The following is a 20,434-nucleotide window of genomic DNA, read 5'->3' as shown; positions in this document are numbered from 1 at the left end:
AAACAGAGTTAACAAAATAGTAAATCCATAATTTAAAACAATAAGAAAGTCTCAACTCCTCGACTCCCTTCTCTTGTTCAATGGTATAAATTCAAAATGCATTGATATGTGATTATTTTTTTTTGTTTTTTCCATATTTTTCTGTCTTTTGATGATTTTTTACTAATTTATACATATTTATTGTATTATAAAATTAAAAAACATGATTTGTCTTGATCATGTTTGACAAGACCGAATCACTAGGTTTTTCTAGAAGACGAGTCGAGTCAAAAAACCTGATTTTTCAACGATGGTCTATTTAAATGTATTTCCTTCAATCTATTTTATATTCTATTGTATTGAGTTTGGTTTGCTTGAGTTTTGATATCTTTAGAATTCGACAAAATACTGAAAAAGAATACGAGGAATCTAAAATTGTTTTTCTTTTGGGAACCAGGAATGTAAAATCAAGAATGCATTTAGTGGAACATGCATCCAAACAATGTTTTCATGCTCAAATAAAAATGCATTCTAAATTCCAAGGATGAGAATGCATTAGTACATAAATTTCTATTCTTCATGCGCATGTTGTGTTGTTCCATTTTCAGATAGAGTTATCCTGAAGCCAAGAAAACCATTTAAAATTGAATACAACCTGGACAATATTTCTGCAAGGAAGATGGCAGTGCAGGGTGAGAAGAGGAGGGTGAGAACCGAGAAGAAGAAGACAATAATGTCATTCTACCCTATCAAAGGTATATTGATCATTAAATGTCTAAACCACTCTTACCCTAATAGGAAAAAAAAAAAAAAATCAACCAAAACTGAACCAATTGATATCTACTTGAGCATAAAATGAAACCATAGATTTAAAAATGGGAATGAGATCCAACCATACAAATCGAGGAACCTATTAAAGGTGGAGCATTGAAGCTTTGTCATCGTCTTTATAATCATTGTCATCATCATCGTCACTTCCAAACAAAAAAAAATTTTGCAGAATTAAGAAACTGCAAATTAAACCACTTGAATCCCAATACAATGTGAACACTGAGAACCCAAAAATTAAACCACTACCACCAACAGCCCCTCACCAACTCACTAGCCATAGTTTTAGAAAACAAAATAGTCCCACTTTAATCATTTCTTCATCCCTTGTTGTCTCCCCCACCAATCAACAAAATTTTTCTTTATCTCAGGAAAAAAAAAAGGGGAAAAGGACAACCTTCGCCATTGCTATTTGCTTGGGTCTTCTTCTTGAGTTATTACTTCTTACAAAGGACCATATCTCGGCGATACCTATCAAAGCATATCATCCCATAAAGCTCTACAGAGAAGAAATGGATCATCATAAATTCCACCACGCCTTCCTTTAATGAGAATTTAAGGCGCATCTCTCTCTTGGGTTTCCATCTTCCAGAAGTCAGATCAGTCTGAAGTCTTGACTATCCCCAAGAAACTCTCTTTTCCCCAGAGAGATAAATCGAAATCTCTAGCTAGTTTGGGACTCTGGCTGCTGTGCCCGTATCCAGTGTTCTGTCTCCTGTCCTTAAATGCAGACCCAGATGCCTAGATTGTGAAGTTTCCTCATGAATGACCTTAAATTTGTAGGGTAGGGTATGGTAGGGTAAGGTAAGGCTGCCCTAGTCAAGTGGGTTACTGTGTTTTTTGGTAGTTGTTGCATGCAAGAAACGCTATCAGAGTTTTGGTTTCTACAAATAGTTCGTGTTTGTGGTATAAGGTTTTTGTCATTTGTGGGCTTTTGCTTGGATCTTCTCAAGTGATTGTTGGGGAGGAAGATGAGTAGCAGTGGACGTAGGACTATGGGTATGAGTGTTGGAGTAAGCCCAGGAAATGTGATAGTCTATCATGGGAGCAATTTGAAGGTGATTGATCGGAGATTGAGGGTTGCAGAGTTGGTCCTGAGGTGTGTCATTTGTGGACTAGGAGTTCTCGCTGCCGCTCTTCTGGCGTCAGATTCACAGGTCAGGGTGATCTTCTCAATCCAAAAGAAGGCCAAATACACCGACATGAAAGCTCTTGTGTAAGTCCATCTCTCTCTCTCTCTCGATTGATCGAAAGTGAAAGGTTTTCTTGCTTTCTATTGGAGTTTTTAATCTGCTACTTGCTCTTCACCCCTGGGTTTTGTTTGATATCTTCTCTCCTTAAGCTATCTTTAGGTGTCAAGAAATGTGGAGTTTTCCCCAATTCTAGGTCACCTCAGAATCATTTTTCCAATAGCATACTCACTGATTCCCGTGTTTTTCATCGTAACTAAAACCTTCTGGATAACCAGATGTAACTTTAACAAGGAACTTGAGTTGTTTTACTTTCTTATGTTTGAATTAAAACATTCAATTCAAGCCTTTGCTGACAGAACCTTCCATAGTTCAATAATGCTTTATTTTGTTTCTTCCCTTCCTTAGTTCAGTAATGGCGATTTTATCTCTTCCCTTCCCTAATTCAGTAATGGCTGTTTCGTGTCTCCTAATTTTGGCTAATTCTCAGAATTGCAGTTTTGGTCGGATGACATAAATCTGCAAATATAAGTAATTCTTATAATATTAAGCCTTCCCAATTAATATCTGCTTACAGATTCACCAGAAATGGGACATGCTGACATGCATATGAGATTTACATGATTAATATCCAAATTTGTCTTTGGAAGAACATAAATAGCACATCAGCATGTGAAAAAAGAAATACCCAGTGCACAAGCCTCCCGCCACTTTACCCCTGCTTTGGACCACTAGGTCGCAATGGAGCAACCTTACCGTTGTGCTGAAGTTCGCTCTCAGCACATCAGCATGTATGGTTCCTGTAAATAACATGGACTAACATGGCAAATACTCATAGAAGGCACATCTTAATAAAATGGCCTGTCTTGGGGAGGGATGTGTGGAAGAGTCAAGTTGAACAGAGTAAAGAAAGAGAAGCCCACACCATCACAGAATAATGGAAACAATCAATGAGCTCAGACCATTCACAGGATAATACAAAACAATGCAGGGAGAGAGACCCATACCTTGCAAGGATCAACCCATACCAACTAGGTTGTTGCTTTTTTTAAACCCTGAAATCGAAATGGTTGGTATGATTGAGAGAGGGAGAGAGAGGAAGAAGAAGAAGTGAGAGAATGAGAATTAGATGGCATGATTCTGAAAATTGACTCCTCGAATTGGAGCCAAACAAGTACACCCCAACCAGTGAATTCTAATTTTGACCCAGAACTCAGAATTGGATTCAAACATGCACCAAGTCTTGTCTCTGCTCATCCATTATTAAGAAAGATTTGATTTTTGGTGTATGTTTTTGAACCATGGACATGGACTGACGCATATACACTCATGCAGGTTTTTGGTGATAGCTAATGCGATGGCAGCTGCATATTCCTTCATCCAAGGGTTGCGTTGTGCTGTGAGTATGATTAGGGGAAATATTCTCTTCAACAGAACATTAGCTTGGATTATTTTCTCTGGCGATCAGGTGAAGCACTTTCTTGAACAAATTTAGTGTTACCTTAAGGAAGATAGGAAGGAACAGAGGAGAGCAGGGTTTAAAAACCTGGAATCAGGATCTGGATCGGTCCCAGTCAAGATAGGTGAGGAACTGGTAAAAATTGGCCCATATGTGCCCTAACCTTAGTTTTTGAAAGAGGATTGGCCGAGCCGGATCGGCTAGAATCAGGATCGGCCTCGGACCATGGTTTCAAGAATCGAGATCGGCCTCGTCAAATCCTTGTACAGAAACTAGGGTTAGGTTATTAAAACACCGATTCCAGGGCTGATCTAGGCTGATTATGATTGGGGACCCATCCGGATCCCGATTCTTTGTTATAAAACCTTGGTCTCGGCTGATCCAATTGATCCAATCCAGATTTTTGAAACCTTGGAGGAGAGTAGAGACCTCCCAAATCCCGAACTATAGAATCTTTGAAAGAAACCATTCTGAAAGTCAGAACATATGATAGGGGTTAGAATGCTGATACTTAAATTTATTTGTTATGTATCTGTCTTGAATTATCATAATTGTGAGCAAGGGCTGTGACCTGTGTGACACAGGTGATGGCTTATGTGACAGTGGCTGCCATAGCAGCGGTGGCACAATCAGCGGTGATAGGGGAGTTTGGGCAGCCAGAGCTGCAATGGATGAAGACATGCAATATCTACCAGAAGTTCTGTAACCAAGTAGGGGAGGGGATTGTGAGTGCAGCTGTGGTCTGCCTTAGTATGGTCACTCTCTCCTGTATTTCAGCCTTCAACCTCTTTCGCTTGTTTGGAAGTTCTTCTAGTAGAAAGTAAAGAATAACACTTATAGTGGAAGTTGGTAGTTTTGTAGGGATGTAGCCCTTTGCCTCTGCGTCTTGCCTTCACTGTCGCTGGTTGTCTCGGCTCCGACAGATCACACCACTTGTATACACCGCAACTTCTGGTGCGCTTCTTATATGTGCATCAAAGTCTTCCTGATTGTATAATAACATATATTTTGATCCTCTCCCACATCAATCAGTGTATCAAAGATGGTCATATAATCTTCTCTTAATACTTATGTATCACAGCTTAAGTAAGACTTGTTGGATAACATTGGCTGGAAGTGGGATCATATACTTGTGAGTCCCTAAGACTAGTTTTCTGGGTTGGAATTTGACATGGTATCAGAGCAGATCTCAAATCTTGCTACGGGTGTGATTCTACCCCATTTGTCCCCTCTGTCTCGATTTCTGTCTAAACCAAAATATTTTGGCAAAATTTTGATTGAACCATGGTTAAAACTATGCTTACTGTGTAGATAATTGGGCTTAAATTTGAAGCATGCATCTCAAAAGAACACTTTTGGAGAACTGATTTGTTTCAGCCATAATATTTGATTGCTGAAGGCAAAGTGTTCCATCTAATTATATCCTTTTTAGTGCTTCATCAAAATGCATTAGTCTAGCTACTAGATTATTGCATCTGCACTATATTTCTGCTAATAGGCTACCCATAGAAAGCTCAGATCTTAGGCCTCTAAGAATTGCATGAGCTTATCTCCTTTACCTATGCAGGGAAGTGGGAAGACAAATCAGCTTAAACAAGTAAATACCCCTCAAGGTGAAAAAAAATCCTATTAAATCCCTTCTTCCATGTTCCATCTACATATATCTAAACAATACTGGTGAAAGAGATTAGGTTCCTCTTCAGAAAACTTCAAAACATGGTAAGAGCACTACAGATGTCACACAGCTCCAATATACATCAATCAAAACATTGAAAACAAAAGGGTTGGAAAGAAATTTGCGGTAACTGGTGTTCATTATTGTTAATTTAAAGTAGAATAGATGAAGTGGACATGTGCGCGTAGAGTGTTATAATCGAAGTATCCTTCAAAACTTAAAAGGAAAATTTTATAGGACAGTTATACAGCTGACTATGATATGTGACCCAAAATGTTTAATAGTTAAGAAACATCATACAGATAAATTCAGTGTAACTGAGATTATGATGTTAAGATGGATGTGTAGTAAAACTAAGAAGGATAAAGTAAGGAATAATCAAATTAGAACTAATTTGAGAAAAGCTTCGATAAATGATAAGTTGGGAGAAAACTGTTTGAGGTGGTATGATCATATACAATGGAGGCTTTTAGATGCTCCAATATTAATGAATGATTTAATTCATATTAAAAGAGATAAAAGAGCCAAGGGCAAATCTAAGATGACTCCAAGAGATGTGGTGAGGCCGGCCTTGTATCATGTATGACTTTAAATAGAGCTGAGTAAGAATTCATATAGCTGACCCCATTTAATTGGGATAAGACTAAATTTTATTGTTATTGTAAAGTTATAATAACATAAAGATGTTTCATTTGCTTATTTTCTGCATTACATGGAGGCATACATTGAACTTATGTTCCACAGTTCCACGTACTATTCCATTAAAAGGAAGAGGAAATAGCACGAGAGAGTAGAGACTAATATTTGAATAGTATCTGTGCGGTAGAGTTTGAGTGTGGATCATGTCCTTTCCATATGACTGGCTTGAGGGCTTTGGACGATACTTGTACATGGACATGATCTGGTCTCGTCGAGTTTCTCTTTACTTATTTTAAAGTAATTTTTTGTACAAAAAGAGAAATTATGACCATTGATGTTCTTTTTCACCTTCTTTGGTAAAAGAAAAACTTTCTCCCTACTAGGAAGGAATTTGGGATTGAGTTGAAATCAAGGGTATTAATTTAAGACCAAAATCAAGAACTAGATCGAAAATGAACCACCAGTTCGATTTTGAATAGGACTGGTCAGTTCTAAGACGAATCTCCCAATGATTCCACAATCAAAAGACCAGTTTAGAATCGGCTGGAACTGTAACCATTGGGACCCATATAAAATTTGCATAATCATATGGGCAAGAAATCGTTGTTTGGCCATGTAACGCCTCCACGAGCGTGGGGACCAATGAGAACATACATAGAGGTATCAACATATATGGGGTATTTAATTTCACGGAAGACACAATAGTAATTTCACGTACTCCTATGTCAAGGCTCAAAGACCATGTGACTAGACAACGTTTTTTTTCCCTAATCATATATATGGTGTTAATAGTTTAGATTTATTAATGTGCTTAGTAATCGCAATTTCCTTTTCGAATGAATTAAAACCATCTCATCCATTAATAAACAGTTCTAATTCTCAGGTTTGGAACCGATTAGATAGACGGGCCGGTTTATAATAACTCCTTAGGATCTGAAGGTCCGAATCAATTTAGAACCACACCGATTTACACCCTCACCTAGAGTCGGAAAATGTCATCAAATTTCATCCTCCCGGCGGTGATGGTATTGCCCCAATATTTTTTCCATTAATTCCATTGACACGTGTGTTGTATCCTGACGGCGTTTATTTGTGGCTGTGGATGCACCGTACTAACTCAGTTTTTCATTTGAGTCGTGTGGTCGACACGTGCCTGCGGTGCTGACGGTGCAAGTAAAAACGAGGAAAATTTCACCTTCCTAGAATCCCGGAAGAAACCCCATCAGTAGCCTTCCAGCCAGCCGTCCATCTCGTGGAGTCTCCGAAGTTTTCGCTTACATCGATTCCCATTTAATAAAACGAAAACCTCTCTTTCTCTCTCTCTCTCCTTCGGTCCTTCCACTGGTCGGAATTCAGGAAATACTACTGTATAACAGAATGCTAGTATCTAAATCTTCCATTCTTTCTCTTCTTCTGTTCTTGAGCGTTTGAAACCCTAATTCTCCAATCAACTGTCCTACCTATTGTAGTTCTCGTTTACGGAACATTCGAGTTTCATTTGGTGATTCTAAGTTTTTGATTTATCGTTTTTCTTCGTTTCTATCTCTAGAATATTTTTTTAGATTTTTTTCCCATTTATTTGGAAAGAGAGAATGTCGGAGAAATTCTCGCCCACTCTAAGGATTGGCGATCTCAATGACTACATCGCACCATCACAAGCTTGCATTGTTTCTCTAAAGGGTCTTAAGGCAACCACGACGACGAAGCAGGATAAAACAGAGGTAGCGGTTCTAATTAGGTTATCATTTTCATGTTCTGGAAATTTTCAGGGAGGAATTAGACTGACAGCACTCTGAGTTATTCATTGTTGTTGTTTCTGTTTTTTCTAATAAAAAATTTGGAGGTTTTAAATTGGGTTAATCCTGAGGACTGACGTTGTATTTATGTACACAGTTCAGGAAAATTTTGAGGTTCTGCTATCTGTTATTATTATTCGCTAGAAATTTTAGGTATTGCTTCGTTAACAGGGGGTTGTCTTCGGAGGTTTACTATGTATGCAACTTCTTTCCCAATTTGTGTATTTGTTGTCTTTTCATCTTCTATTTTTTCCTATTCCGTATGTAAAATTATCATGAACACTATCAATTTGCTATGTGGGAAGGTTCCATGGCTGATACATACTCACAAGGATATGCTTTTATTTAAATACAATAGCGGCATTCACATATTTTCTGTTTATTCAAAGTTTTTGGTTCAATGCTGAAACGATTCGGAAGGAGAGAACTCCTGCAAAACCATCAATTACCTCTGTAATCATTCTTAAGTGTCTTTGATTGTTTGGCTCTAATCTTGTTTTACAGAACCAAGAAAAGGCTACTCTCCCAATCAAATCATCAGTAGAACCAGTTAAAATTTCATTGAAGGATTGCTTAGCATGCAGGTAAATGATTTCATATGTATTTCTTTTTCCTCCCTTTCAGCGCATATGACTGTTGCCTTCTGTAGCATAATTGTGAAGATTGGAATCAGACACAATATACAAATTTGTTGTTCTTAGTGCATGATATTGAACTACTCATGTATCCTAAGAATTAAAACTTATACTGACGTAGCTAGTTTTGTCAATCACAAGTTTTTGAAAATATAGAGCCGGGAAAAAGTTTTGCTTTTGTTTATAGTTTTTTATCTGGTCAGCAAACTTTAATCTATTTTATGGGGATCATAATCATGTTAGAGATAATAACAAGATGTATCAGTGATACATGCAATATGGGAATATTGAAGTACAGGATAAAGGTCAATCAAAAGCATTATGATGATATTAGTGCTGGGAAACCATCTTCCCAACCAGCAGAAGATGCTGTGGATTCCTTTCCAGACGTGGCTCCCATCTCTTATTAGGAACTCCACTAACCTGTACATCCTTCTCGAATCTATCTTCTTTCTCCCTTAGGTTCTTTCTTTCATTTGAAATACTCCAGAAAATTGCAAAAGGAACCATTGTCCACAAGATTATTGCTCTCACTGCAAACTCCCCTTGGCTGATGGATCGATACTTCCTACTGCACTCCAAATAGCCTGATAGAGTATAGTCATATATCTACTGTGGGCTTATAACAGAAAAACCAATGAAGAGTAATTTCCATATTAGATTCATAAAGAGGGCAACTGGTTTGGCTTGCTGGACTAATTAAAGGTTATGCCACGTGAGTAACTTGTCTAGGAGCAAACCCATGAAGCCTTCTACCCTTGTAGGGATAGGGTTGTCCAGCTGTTGGTAACGCACGACAGAAGGACATACATTCATTAACTTAAAAAAAAAAATGAAAGTTGGTGTAAGCAAGGTTTAAAGATTTTTTTGTTAACATTACATTCCCTTTGGCAGTCATTGTTAAAACTATTGAGTGGTACAGCTCTTAGTGAGATTGACTCTCTTTTTTTTGGGGGAGGGGAGGGAGTCTGGACTCTGGACTCTGGAGGACAGTGTAATAGAACCTGCAGAACAGAATGTTTACTGTCTTTCTGATCTCTTCTCCATTCATTTTACTTTCTTAATTAATTACTTTCAGAGAAATTGCTAATATCTTTGAAGATTAATTAAGTAGGGTCTTACAAAAATGCATAAACATGGGAACGGGTTCGAAGTGTTCGGTAAATTGTTCTGCAGCAGATGATGTTTAATGATCCAATGTGTGGCATGTTTCGTTACAATGCGTAGGAATATTTTCTTAACTGATAGGTTCATGTGCATTTTGTTTTTCCATCCCTTCTCAAAACAGCTTGTAACCATATTCCTGTAATTCAAGACTGATAACTAATTTTTTTCTGTAACACAGTGGCTGCATAACATCTGCGGAGACAGTTATGCTTGAGAAGCAAAGTTTGGAGGAGTTCCTTTCTAATCTAGAATCTGGGAAGGCTGTTATTGTCTCTCTTTCTTCACAATCAAGGGCTTCTTTAGCTGTTCACTTTGGTCTTTCTCCGCTTCAGGTAAGATAGAGTGTGACAGCTACATCATATTGGTTTCTTTGTTTTCATGGAAAAGAATACATGACCTTTTACCTTGAATTTTGCATATTTCTTCAGGGGAAAATATCTGCAAATAATCTGTTGTTTTCCAATATTCAGGTTTTCAGGAAACTCACAACCTTCTTCAAGTCATTGGGTGCAAAGGCTATATTTGATGTAAGCTTCAGTAGAGATTTATCACTCATTGAAGCTTGTAATGAATTTGTTACAAGATTCAAACAACATCATTCAACTGATGTTGAAGGACGGAATCTATCTCTCCCAATGCTTTCTTCAGCATGTCCAGGTATCTACTACCTGCTGCCATTTTGATCAGTTCTATGCTGACACTAAGTAGTTGGGATAAAACTTAAATGAGTTTATTAGATTATTATGTCCTTAAAGTGGAGGCTATGTTTGATATGAGCTGCACTGCTGCAGTGCAGATTTATTGAATCTCGTAATTTATGCGTCAGCTTATCCAATCAGCATCATTCAACTAATGGTCAAGAATGATAGTGAGAAGTGTTACTCATGTTATATCATGGGAACAACATTTACAACTTCTTTGTTATGCACACTTAAATATCATTCGAAATACTTTCACCAAATTTAATCTTATCCGAACAGCATGGGTTAGCTACATATCTCCTCTTCTGTCATTCCTTTCCACTTATAGACATCACAGTGAATTCTCAGGATTAGCTGAAAAAGTTTGACTAATTTTTGTAGGCAGCCACCAACTTGATACATCCACCATCCTCCTTTATCTGGGTTGGGTTTGTCAGTGCAACTGAGTTTCAATACATAACTTAAAATATAAATACTTCAGAAATGAATGGTCTACGAAAATGAACCATCAAGCAAATTTTAAATAGTTAATATGCTATTGACAAGAATTACTTTCAGAGGGAAGAACTTTAAAATCATTGAGAACGTGATAGTACTCTAGAAGGATATACATGAGTGAGGAAGGGGTTAAAAATGGGAGTGAAATGTTTTTCCCCGCAAGGTAGTTGCTACGCTGTTGGGAAGAATACTTATTGGTCATATACGATGTATACAAATTGGTAGATTTTTGTAGCTGATTGTAAAACTAATTAATTAATTATAGGAGCATCTGAGCAATGCCTTTCTGCAAACACCTCACTTTGATGTTAATGGAAATCAAAGTTGGAAGTAAGTTTAATGTTTTATCAAGACTCTCTTCATTCATGTGTGCACTTAACCAGCGTTGAGCATGTGACATGGTCTTCTGCTCAAGCGTGTCAACCAATTGAGATATGAGCTAGAGTCTTCAATTATTTCTTAGTTCTATGTGATTGAAATCTCAAAATAATATTCCTTATGCTTTGCCTATCCGTGAAAGTACTATGAACAAAAGATGTGTTTCAAGATTTTGTACAGTTTTAGATATCATAATAATATGTTAAACTTATGCTAGTTGTTTCCAAGTGATTTAATTTATTCTATCTAATTTTTTTTTCATGAGATGCTAATGTACTGATAATTTTTGGCTTTCAGGTTGGATCTGCTACGCTGAAAAAACACTTGGATCTTATATTCTGCCTTATATTTCCTCTGTGAAGAGTCCCCAGCAGGCAATTGGGGCAGCTATTAAGCATCACATTTGTCAGACAATGGGCTTCAAGTTAGTTCTTTTTCAAGCTATTAAACTGCTTCGTATTTCCTATGATAATTTCGTATTAAAAGATTTATGATTTGAAATGGTTTCCAGTTGGAGTTGAAAGTGGATTGGAGGCTTTGTATTCTCACTATTCTGTGTTCTCCTAAACATATTTTTAATATTACCAATTTACCATTGTGGATATGGGGAAACATGTTTTCTAATATTACCATTTTAGCTACGAGATTCCCTATAACTATCTATTCTATTCAGGGAATTCCCCTCCCCCTCTTTTGTTTGAAATAGATTGAGGTCTTTGTATATACTTAGGTTAAGTTCGAAAAGAAGAAAAGAGAAATAAAATCCTCTCTAAGCTTTGCAGTTTTGCTTGATTAAAGAAGATATACTTTGAAAGTCCTTCATAATGATATCAACATCATCTTGAAGCTTAAAATAACTTATCTTGGATTCTTATATCTTTTGTACTAATCTAAGTAAAGTAAAAAAAAATTGACTACAAAATATACAGGTATAGAGAATAGCTTGAAGAGCAAAAGAGAGGTATCAAAAATTGACATGTGATTCAAAAACACAATTTCTAGAGGGTGATTTGTATGCTTTCCTTCTTCAGACCCATTTTCTGTAATAATATATCAGATGACGGCCAAAAAAAAGGACAATTATGCAAGACAGAAGAATATTAGTTTTATAGAGGAGTAAAACTGCAGGAAGTAGCCCAATAAAAGACACAGTGATAGGGCTATGGATTCCTTAAGTGTCTAATTGTTGGGACATCTAACTAGAGATTCTTCAGTCTCTTTTTTTTAAACTTAAAAAAAGGCCACATGCATATTGGTTTTTTTAATCATATTTTACTTACTTGAATAGCAAAGATCTTTTTTAATGGAAAATGCAGAGGCAATTGGGAATTGTTTTTTATATGTAGAAGTAATTGGGAAGTTGCTGAATTTTTTGATACATGAAGTATGAGGTTCAAGCCCTTTGGCAGCAGTTTTTGAAGAGGGTGACCTCTGCTCTTGTGATCCCTTCTGGGTGTGTTCTACAATCTTTAAATAGCAAAAATTAAGCTGTACATGCTGCTTTTTCATCTTCCAACTAGTTTGTTAAACTTTCTTTGAATTTCCAGGGATCAGCTTATGCTAACCTGAATGCGTTACTGCCTGATATTTGGGTTAATACCGTGAGATGGGAGATTCTTCCACCATTAATTTTCATTAAGTTAAAATTACTCTGATGGTTCCCTAGTGCAACCATCTCTATGAGATAGATACCAACTTGTGGAAATGTTGAACCATCTGGAATCAGAAGAATTTTTGGATTTTGGGTATGATCTTTGGTTATTGTGCGACTGTCACTGTAGTAAAGGACATGGTATTTCCATGAGCAATCATCAACTGAAGTTTCTTTTCAGGAAACCTTTTTGCATTAGAAAAGTATAGGGATGTGAAATCTCTCTCTGGGGTTTTAATCTAAAAGAAAATCTGGTGTTTATGCTGAAACAGATCATCCACTCCCTTCACATTCAGTTTGAAAATTTGGCTGTAATATATTTCAGACTCCAAGATTTTATGTCCTTGGGCCAGTTGTAGTTTCATTTACAGCTTATTTAATAAAAGAAAAGAAAAGAAGAAGGTTCCAATTTCACATTATTTAGCATCTAGAAAGTTGGATTTCTGTTCTTCTTTAGTCATTTTTTGTTAGCTGTATGTTGATCCTCCATTAGTTTTAAGATTTATTGCATGTAGTATCACTTAAATTTGGTAATTCAACTGATTTAAAATATATTAGTTTATTCTTTTTAACAATTAATTTTCAACTATGGCATGAATGGCTGGCTCAATTCATTAATTGGAATCAAAGTTCATTATGTGCAGTATATCTCCAGTAGACATGATATGGCTGGAAATGTTTCTGTGGTCCTTAGTAAATCCAGTTACCCATTTTTTCCCGTTTATCTGTATTAATGTCTTTCCTTTTGGAATTCCACACTTCCCCACCTCCCTGTGGTACTTGTGGTGCTTCATTTTCTGTCATCAGATATTATGTGTGACCCAGACCAGAACTCTGATACATACAACTTAGCATCGGATTGCTTTTATTTGCTCTCTTCATATCCTTCAATGACTCAAATCTGTTTATATCTGATAGGCCGGACAATGTCTACCATGTGACTGTGATGCCATGTTATGATAAAAAACTTGAAGCTTCTAGAGATGATTTTGTGTTTTCAGTGGAGGCTCAAGGAAAAGATGACCCTGAATATGACGCAAACCTGAGGATTGCAGAGGTAGATTCAGTCTTGACAACTGGAGAGGTTTTGGAATTGATACAGGTAATTCTAATCTTCTTTATCATATTGCCACTGTCATGGTATGTTTTGTTAGCAGGGTATTAAATGCTTCGGTTTACTGACTGCTGCAGTTAAAATCTGTGAATTTCAAGGACTTGGAAGAGTCTCCTCTAGACAGACTGTAAGGAATTCATTCACCCTTCTATTTTTCTTTGCTTATGTCATCAATTTAATCCTAGCTAAAATGATGATACTGTGTAATGATACCTCCAGGCTAACAAATGTTGATGAAGAAGGACGTCTTTATGGAGTCAATGGAAGCTCTGGTGGTTATGCAGAAATAATATTTCGCTATGCTTCTAAAGTGCTCTTTGGAAAGGAAATTGAAGGCCCTATTGACTTCAAAATAATACGGAATTCAGATTTCCGAGAATTTAATCTAGAAGTAAGTCGTTTAATTTTGTTTTTCTATATAAGGAAATTGTGTTGAACTGTCTGTCAAACCTGAAGAACTCAAATCTACAAATAATAAGTACTCACGGACGGTTAGGGGGTGAGCACATCATTCGACATTTTTCTAGCCCCAGAATTAACCAACGGGGGAAATTTTTTTCCTAAGCTACAACCCAAAATTCTCATAATTAATTTCCCGAGGCCAATTTCATGATACTGGACATGCCTCAGATGGATTCCAATTTTGCTGTTCTGGAATGCTTGACAGAATTCCTATTGTATAATGATCCAATCATTCAAAATTTTCCTTCCACTTGCAGGTCCTAATGGACCTGTTGTTTATCAACTTGTCTAGCTAACAATGAAGTAACCCACCAAGTTAAGCTGGGTTTCAAGTATTAGTGTGTGATGCTTAAGTTTATCTAATTAATGAAATTATTTGATCTAATGCCAGGTGGAAGGAAAAACAGTGCTAAAATTTGCACTTTGTTATGGCTTCCGGAACCTGCAGAATATTGTGAGAAAAATTAAAATGGGGAAGTGCGATTATCACTTTTTGGAGGTCATGGCATGTCCTTCTGGTACTCCTTTTGTTTCTTTTTTGTATCTTTACCGAATTGGAGTCTGTCCTCCTACTTGAAGCAGTTGGTTAGGCAGTGGAATAACTGCCATTTACTTTGACTAACAGGTTGTTTGAATGGTGGAGGTCAAATCAAACCGGAGGCCGGCCAATCTACCAAGGATTTAATTCAGTCATTAGAGACAGTATATATGGAGGACGTAAGTCTTCTTTGGAGATTTTGATTTCTCAATCATCTTCATTTTGTGCAAGTTTTCAAGGCATTATCTAAATCATTTTAAGTTTCTTCAGTTGTCTCATGGACTGAATTCGTTGTTTGAAGGTGAGGAAAAGCTGGTTTTATTTGTTGTTTTCCCCAGTTTTCTTTTCTGTTTTTTGTCGGGGGGGGAGGGGGGGGGTTGCTGTTCTCATTTTTTTAATGGAAAATTAGCTTTTATAACACATGCTTGATTTTAGTTTTTTTCCCTGCAAGTGTGGTTTTGTAAAAGTTATAAAAGTGGAAATCAAAAAGCATCACAACAGAGCTTGGGACCTGCTGACACAGGTGTTCTTACATGTAGAAGAGTCCATCTACATCATATTAAGGAAGTCAAGAAAGACGGCATTTCTAATAGCCCTAAGTTTTGATCATTTTTCTCCATCATGCTTTGCCTTTTCTTTTTTCAAGTTTCTACTCAATTGGACATTAAAAGTCATGTAAAACAACTTCATTGTTCTTTTTCTTCTCTACTCTTTGTTTTTTTGGGGAGGTGGGGTGGGTGGGGGAATATAATGTGCTTGGCCATACAATAATAAGTGTTTCAACCACTGAATTTGGGGGATGGTTGTCAAGTCTTATGCAATATCTAGGGATCAGTTGAGGGTTTGTGTCTAACGTGTCCTTGTCTTTTGATTAAAAAAGAAGGGATTTCTCCTTTGCACTATAAAATGAATTTGTTATCGATACTTGTCCGTAAGTTTGTATGGTCAGAGAGAGAGAGAGAGAGAGGATAATTGTACCTCTCATTATGCTCTGTGCACTTACTCACTTGCATACATGGTTTTCTTATTCACTAAGCATTGCATCTGTGGTTGTGGACACTTGCATGTGCACATGCATACATCTATTCTAAAATCTTTACATACTCATAAATTGTTAGTCATGTAGAATGTCAGTTCCACTAACAAAATTTATTTGTATGGAATTTGTTAAATTCACAGATTTTCGTTGCCAATCCTTTTGAAAATCCTCTGATAAAGAGCTTATATGAGGAGTGGCTAGGAGAACCTGGTTCAGATAAAGCTAGAAGGCATATGCACACAGTATACCACCCGATGGTTAAAAGCATTACTGCTGAACTGCACAACTGGTGAGAGATTCTTTGGTGCCACCTATACCTAAGTTGTTGTTCACCACTTAGTCCAGATGTTCCCTAGAAAGCCCATTCTTGCATTGTACGATGTGATACCTCACTATAATATCCATGCCTCCCAGTGTATGGAAAGCCAGCCGTGGAGCATCCGATTTTGAGAGAGGAGAAAGTAATCATGTATGTACGAACGTAGACATATTTTTTTTGCTGCTCATGTATATACCCTGTATCTTAAACATTATCTTTTTTGTCTTATTTTTTTTCTTTCTAAAACATTGTTTAGATATCCTACAGGGGAACTCCACATATACATAATGATGGAACTATGCACATTAACTGGGTACGTAAGATGTAATTATTTGCTTTAAAGGTGTCATCTATTCTTTTGCTATTCAGCTTTAGCTTTGTATAGATTGTTCAGATACTGTTTTGTTATTAGATTGCTCCTACGCACCAAGTCCTGGAAGAGTGAAACAGAATCAGATTATGTAGGCCATTTTTGTTTTGAAAGGTTGATTACAAATTTACAATAAAAGTAAGTGCAACAAGTAGATGGACAGGCCAGGTATTTTTGAAGCTTTACTTTGATTGGATTTTGGCATGAGCTTCCTAATTTATCAGTGGAATTGGTGGTTTCTAGGTCTGTAAGTGTGGGAATGGAATTACGCAAATAGGAAAACGTCTCGCATAATTTGGGAATCGATTATTAAAATTTTTTGTCAAATGGTAACGTACCCAATCTTAAGAGTTTGGTATTTTTCTCATTTTTTTATGTGAAGAGATTTGTTTTCCGATTGTGTAGCCCCAGCACCAAAGTCGGGGCCACTGAGAGCATGTGTAGGAGCATCAAAATGAATGGGATTTTTTATTTCAGGAGGGATTGGGTGGTAATTTCACGTGCTCCTATGTTTGGGCGCAGGAGCCATGTGACCAAAACAACGCTCTTTTTTTCATAATTAATTTACAAACAAACAAGAGAGGGTTCCTTGAAAGGCAGTGTGGGAGCTTGCATGGAAGCATCAAAAGGGGTGGATTTCTTCTGCCTTTCATGAGAGCGGGGCAGTCATTTTGTGTCTGAGCCGGGGCTATGCTGCCTATTAGGATTATTTTTGCCCAAACAAACATATAAAGATGAGTTAAAGAACTCTACCCAACAGTGTGGAGCTTGCACCCCGACACAATTCCCCCTAAATCATCGACTATATTGGACAGCTTTGCCCCTAGTTTTCCTAAAAAAACTGTGTTTTTAAACAATTTTACCCCTGGTCCGTACCACTCCGGTATCCGGTATCGGTGGTTAACAATATCGATACAGATTACCTGATATGGGTAAATCCAATACCTCAAACGCCCTGAATTGACCGTCCCGCCTCCCTAAGTGCAAGCCGTCCAATAACGTTTTGAAATTAGGAGAAACTCAGAATGAACCCAATCCAATTCATTAGTAAATCATGCCTGAGTTTCGAGTTACATGAATGATAAATTTCTCACTCTCTTTTGGCTGTCAAATTTTTTTAACATCAGCCAACTAAAAAGTGTATATCAACTACTACTACTACTACTACATTTCACAAATCCAATTCGTCTGAACAGGTTCAGGTTTATCATCAATAGTCCTTGTTTCCATTAGACCTGCACCATGAAGCAGCTCTTCCGGGGTCGCAGCTGGGTCCAGATCCCAGCATCCAACAGGAAGATTAGTACTGACTTCTCCTTGAAGCAGCCATGACGGTACCTGGTGTGAAAACCGCAACATCTCTCTGCGAGGAATCCACTGGACTGCTTTCTGATCACTATTCTTCTGATATACTGTCTTGAATCCATCCAATTTGATGAGTGGAGTAACACAGATGCCCAGCTCTTCGTTGTAGTCATCGAGAACCTCCACCATCTCATACTGGTGCCTCACTTCGTCTGGGGTTGTGCGATTCCAATCCGGAGACCAATTCCGGTAAACAGCCCAGATGTCACCTCTCTTGGGGAAAATCCGAATGCAACCTCCCCTGCCAGCTTTGGCTCCATGGGGGAGGATATGGGAGAAGATGTTAACCAACTCAACATCTTCCGTATCCCATGCCCTGAAATGTCCACAAGATTTGACGAACCCAGAATCCACCCAATTCACCAACCCAAATTCACTGTCGGATTTAGAGTTCAAGCGAGTGATGCGAATCTTGAATGGTTTCACTGAGATAACCTGGCGGACCAGACAGTACAAGCGAGGCATGCCATCTTCTTCATCATACATGGCCCATACCTGTTTCGGCTTGAAGCATTCCTCCAATCTGTCCTTGTCGAAGTCATGAAAGTCTGGGTCAGGAACACTTATAGAGATGGACCCAGGTCCAGGTTGGTTTGTCTGTGATTCATCAGCACAATCACCCTGATCAGCATTACCCCTCGCAGGTAACTGGGCTTTGGAGTTCTCACTTGGCTTAGCTGCTGCTGCTGCTGCAGCGGATTTCATCTCTTCCAATTTCTTTCGGATTTCTGTCCTAGCCTTGTCAATGAGCAGCTGCCGAGCATCAAATGCCGGCGCAGCCGAGCAACGTCTATTTGGAGCCTCACCTGTGCTAGGGAACTTCTTCGCATCCTGTGTGAGGTTTCCTACCCCATTGGCCGTTTTTGTTTCTGAAATCACAGTTCTGGTCCTCTTTTCTTCTTGGTACCCGTTCATGGAAGTTCCTTCATTGGTCTTCCTTTTCTTCTCATGCCTATCACTTTTAGCAGAGGTTGTAAGTTCAATGGAAGCCTTAGCGCCCATTGCACTGCCATTCTCTGTAAGATCTTTGTCCTTGGCTGCTGCTGCTGCTGCTGCTGCTGCCTTGATCTTCTCTCCGTGTCTTTTGACATTGTTGCTGCTGGACTGATGAACACTACCAGCGGATGGAGCTGGAGATGGAGAAGGAACACCTGTTGTTGGTCCATGAACGCCTGCAAACCCAGCAGCAGGGGTTCCAGGGAAAGGACTCCACTGGAAAGCCATATTAGGATACTCGTAGCCCACACCAGAATGGAATCCCCCGAACCCAGTTCCCGTGAAAACAATGGTGCTAGCCGGAATATATGTCAACCCATTGAACCCGTGACTTCCATGGACATTCTCAGGCAAAACTGACCAAGAACAGAAAGGGATCGGACTGGTTTCCGGAGGTTTCACTGTCTCTACAGCCACAAAGGTTCTCCGGCAGTTCTTACAAGAGAGTCTCTTGTTCACATACTTACGGAGATACTCGTACTGCACTCGACATGAAGTGCACACAGTCCAGAAAGTTCGAAGCTTCGACTTGTTGGACTTCAAACACCCCTTAACCTTGGTGTTCTGAACTGCAGAGTTGGTGGGATTAACCACAGTTGTGGATTGCCTGTTTCTCCTGAGATCATATGAAGTCCTTTTAACATTGTCTGATAACAGTGTCCACGCATCTGACACAAGCTTGAATGCTCCTTCAGCTCCCACAGTTCTGTTCTTGTCGGGGTGAAGCATCACTGCCAATTTCCTATACTGTTTCTTAACAGTATCATCATCTGCTACTGGGTTCAATCCAAGGATCGAATAAAAATCAGTTTCACCATTAATCTGAACCTGAGAAGCAACATAAACATCAAAGGTGGCTAGCATTTGAGAGATGCCCTCCAATCCAGGATTCAATTTTTGGGCCTTAATTGCGTATTTCTTCGCACCTGCAAAATCATTCTCGGCGAATTTCTTCTCAGCAGTCTCCTTAGCTCTAACAGCTTCCTCTATATTGCACTCCATCAGTAAACCAGAAAGCAACAAACCCAATTCCCAATAAAGCGCTACACGTAATATATAGCCTTCAGACCTCAATCCAGGACACCCACTTGTCAGAACAAAGATATGGATAAAGATAGATCAGGAAGAACAACAATTTCCCAAAACCTAGTCGACATCATCCATCGGACTTGGGATTCGAAACAAGCAAAAGGGTATTGACTTTGGAATCCCAAAAGATTAAGTTGACTTTCAAATTTCAATTTTGATCAAACAAAAGTAAAACTGATCGACGAAGAAAATGAAGGGCATCATTTCTAGGGTTTCAATCCCAAACTCTCAGAAACTTAAAAATTATCTTACAACGCTAGAAAAACCTTGCCCATCATCAACCCACCAAGAGAAAAAAACAGTTCAACTACAATCACTAAATTAAAATCCCTAATTTAGCTGAAACAAACCCAGATGAATCAAAACCCAATAAAAACCAAAACGCTATAAGAAGAGGGGAGAAAGAAAAAGAATCAAATCATAAGGAAGAAATGTTGCTTCCAGATCTCTGTTCAAATGGGCTTAAATTTAACAACCTTCCACGAAAAACACAAGAGAACCATAAAAATGGTGAAATGGGCAGGAGATCTTTACCACATACTCCTC

At 38.1% G+C, this 20,434-nt stretch overlaps 3 protein-coding genes across 3 annotated transcripts; 2 read left to right on the top strand and 1 right to left on the bottom strand.

Annotated features, from left to right (window-relative positions):
• Positions 1-1,637: 1,637 nt before the first annotated feature.
• LOC122640486 (CASP-like protein 2B1) lies at positions 1,638-4,476 on the top strand. The gene is made up of 3 exons (XM_043833702.1): positions 1,638-2,023; positions 3,333-3,465; positions 4,041-4,476. Exons 1-3 carry the CDS (start codon positions 1,779-1,781, stop codon positions 4,278-4,280), a joined length of 618 nt encoding a protein of 205 aa, XP_043689637.1. The 5' UTR covers positions 1,638-1,778; the 3' UTR covers positions 4,281-4,476.
• A 2,825-nt stretch (positions 4,477-7,301) lies between these two features.
• Positions 7,302-16,442, top strand: LOC122640485 (protein NAR1-like). The gene is made up of 11 exons (XM_043833701.1): positions 7,302-7,491; positions 8,071-8,150; positions 9,547-9,700; positions 9,839-10,025; positions 11,243-11,369; positions 13,515-13,698; positions 13,788-13,837; positions 13,930-14,101; positions 14,564-14,690; positions 14,798-14,889; positions 15,890-16,442. Exons 1-11 carry the CDS (start codon positions 7,363-7,365, stop codon positions 16,040-16,042), a joined length of 1,455 nt encoding a protein of 484 aa, XP_043689636.1. The 5' UTR covers positions 7,302-7,362; the 3' UTR covers positions 16,043-16,442.
• Positions 16,443-17,455: 1,013 nt separating this feature from the next.
• On the bottom strand, positions 17,456-20,056 carry LOC122640713. Its single transcript, XM_043833955.1, has one exon. The coding sequence runs from the start codon at positions 19,799-19,801 to the stop codon at positions 17,603-17,605; it is 2,199 nt and encodes a 732-aa protein (XP_043689890.1). The 5' UTR covers positions 19,802-20,056; the 3' UTR covers positions 17,456-17,602.
• Positions 20,057-20,434: the final 378 nt, after the last annotated feature.

Source organism: Telopea speciosissima, chromosome 9 (assembly GCF_018873765.1).
Source record: "Telopea speciosissima isolate NSW1024214 ecotype Mountain lineage chromosome 9, Tspe_v1, whole genome shotgun sequence".
Taxonomy (NCBI): domain Eukaryota; kingdom Viridiplantae; phylum Streptophyta; class Magnoliopsida; order Proteales; family Proteaceae; genus Telopea; species Telopea speciosissima.
The sequence above is the reverse complement of the archived record's forward strand: the minus strand, read 5'-3'. Positions and strand labels throughout refer to the sequence as shown.

Bases quoted from the DNA above. Each gene is read 5' to 3' on its own strand.
- LOC122640713 (XM_043833955.1), bottom strand. From the start codon at position 19,801: ATGGAGTGCAATATAGAGGAAGCTGTTAGAGCTAAGGAGACTGCTGAG.
- LOC122640485 (XM_043833701.1), top strand. From the start codon at position 7,363: ATGTCGGAGAAATTCTCGCCCACTCTAAGGATTGGCGATCTCAATGAC. The intron at 7,492-8,070 runs GTAGCGGTTCTA...CTTGTTTTACAG, and splicing joins CGAAGCAGGATAAAACAGAG to AACCAAGAAAAGGCTACTCT. The intron at 11,370-13,514 runs GTTAGTTCTTTT...TATATCTGATAG, and splicing joins TGTCAGACAATGGGCTTCAA to GCCGGACAATGTCTACCATG.
- LOC122640486 (XM_043833702.1), top strand. From the start codon at position 1,779: ATGAGTAGCAGTGGACGTAGGACTATGGGTATGAGTGTTGGAGTAAGC. The intron at 2,024-3,332 runs GTAAGTCCATCT...ACACTCATGCAG, and splicing joins ACCGACATGAAAGCTCTTGT to GTTTTTGGTGATAGCTAATG. The intron at 3,466-4,040 runs GTGAAGCACTTT...TGTGTGACACAG, and splicing joins TTATTTTCTCTGGCGATCAG to GTGATGGCTTATGTGACAGT.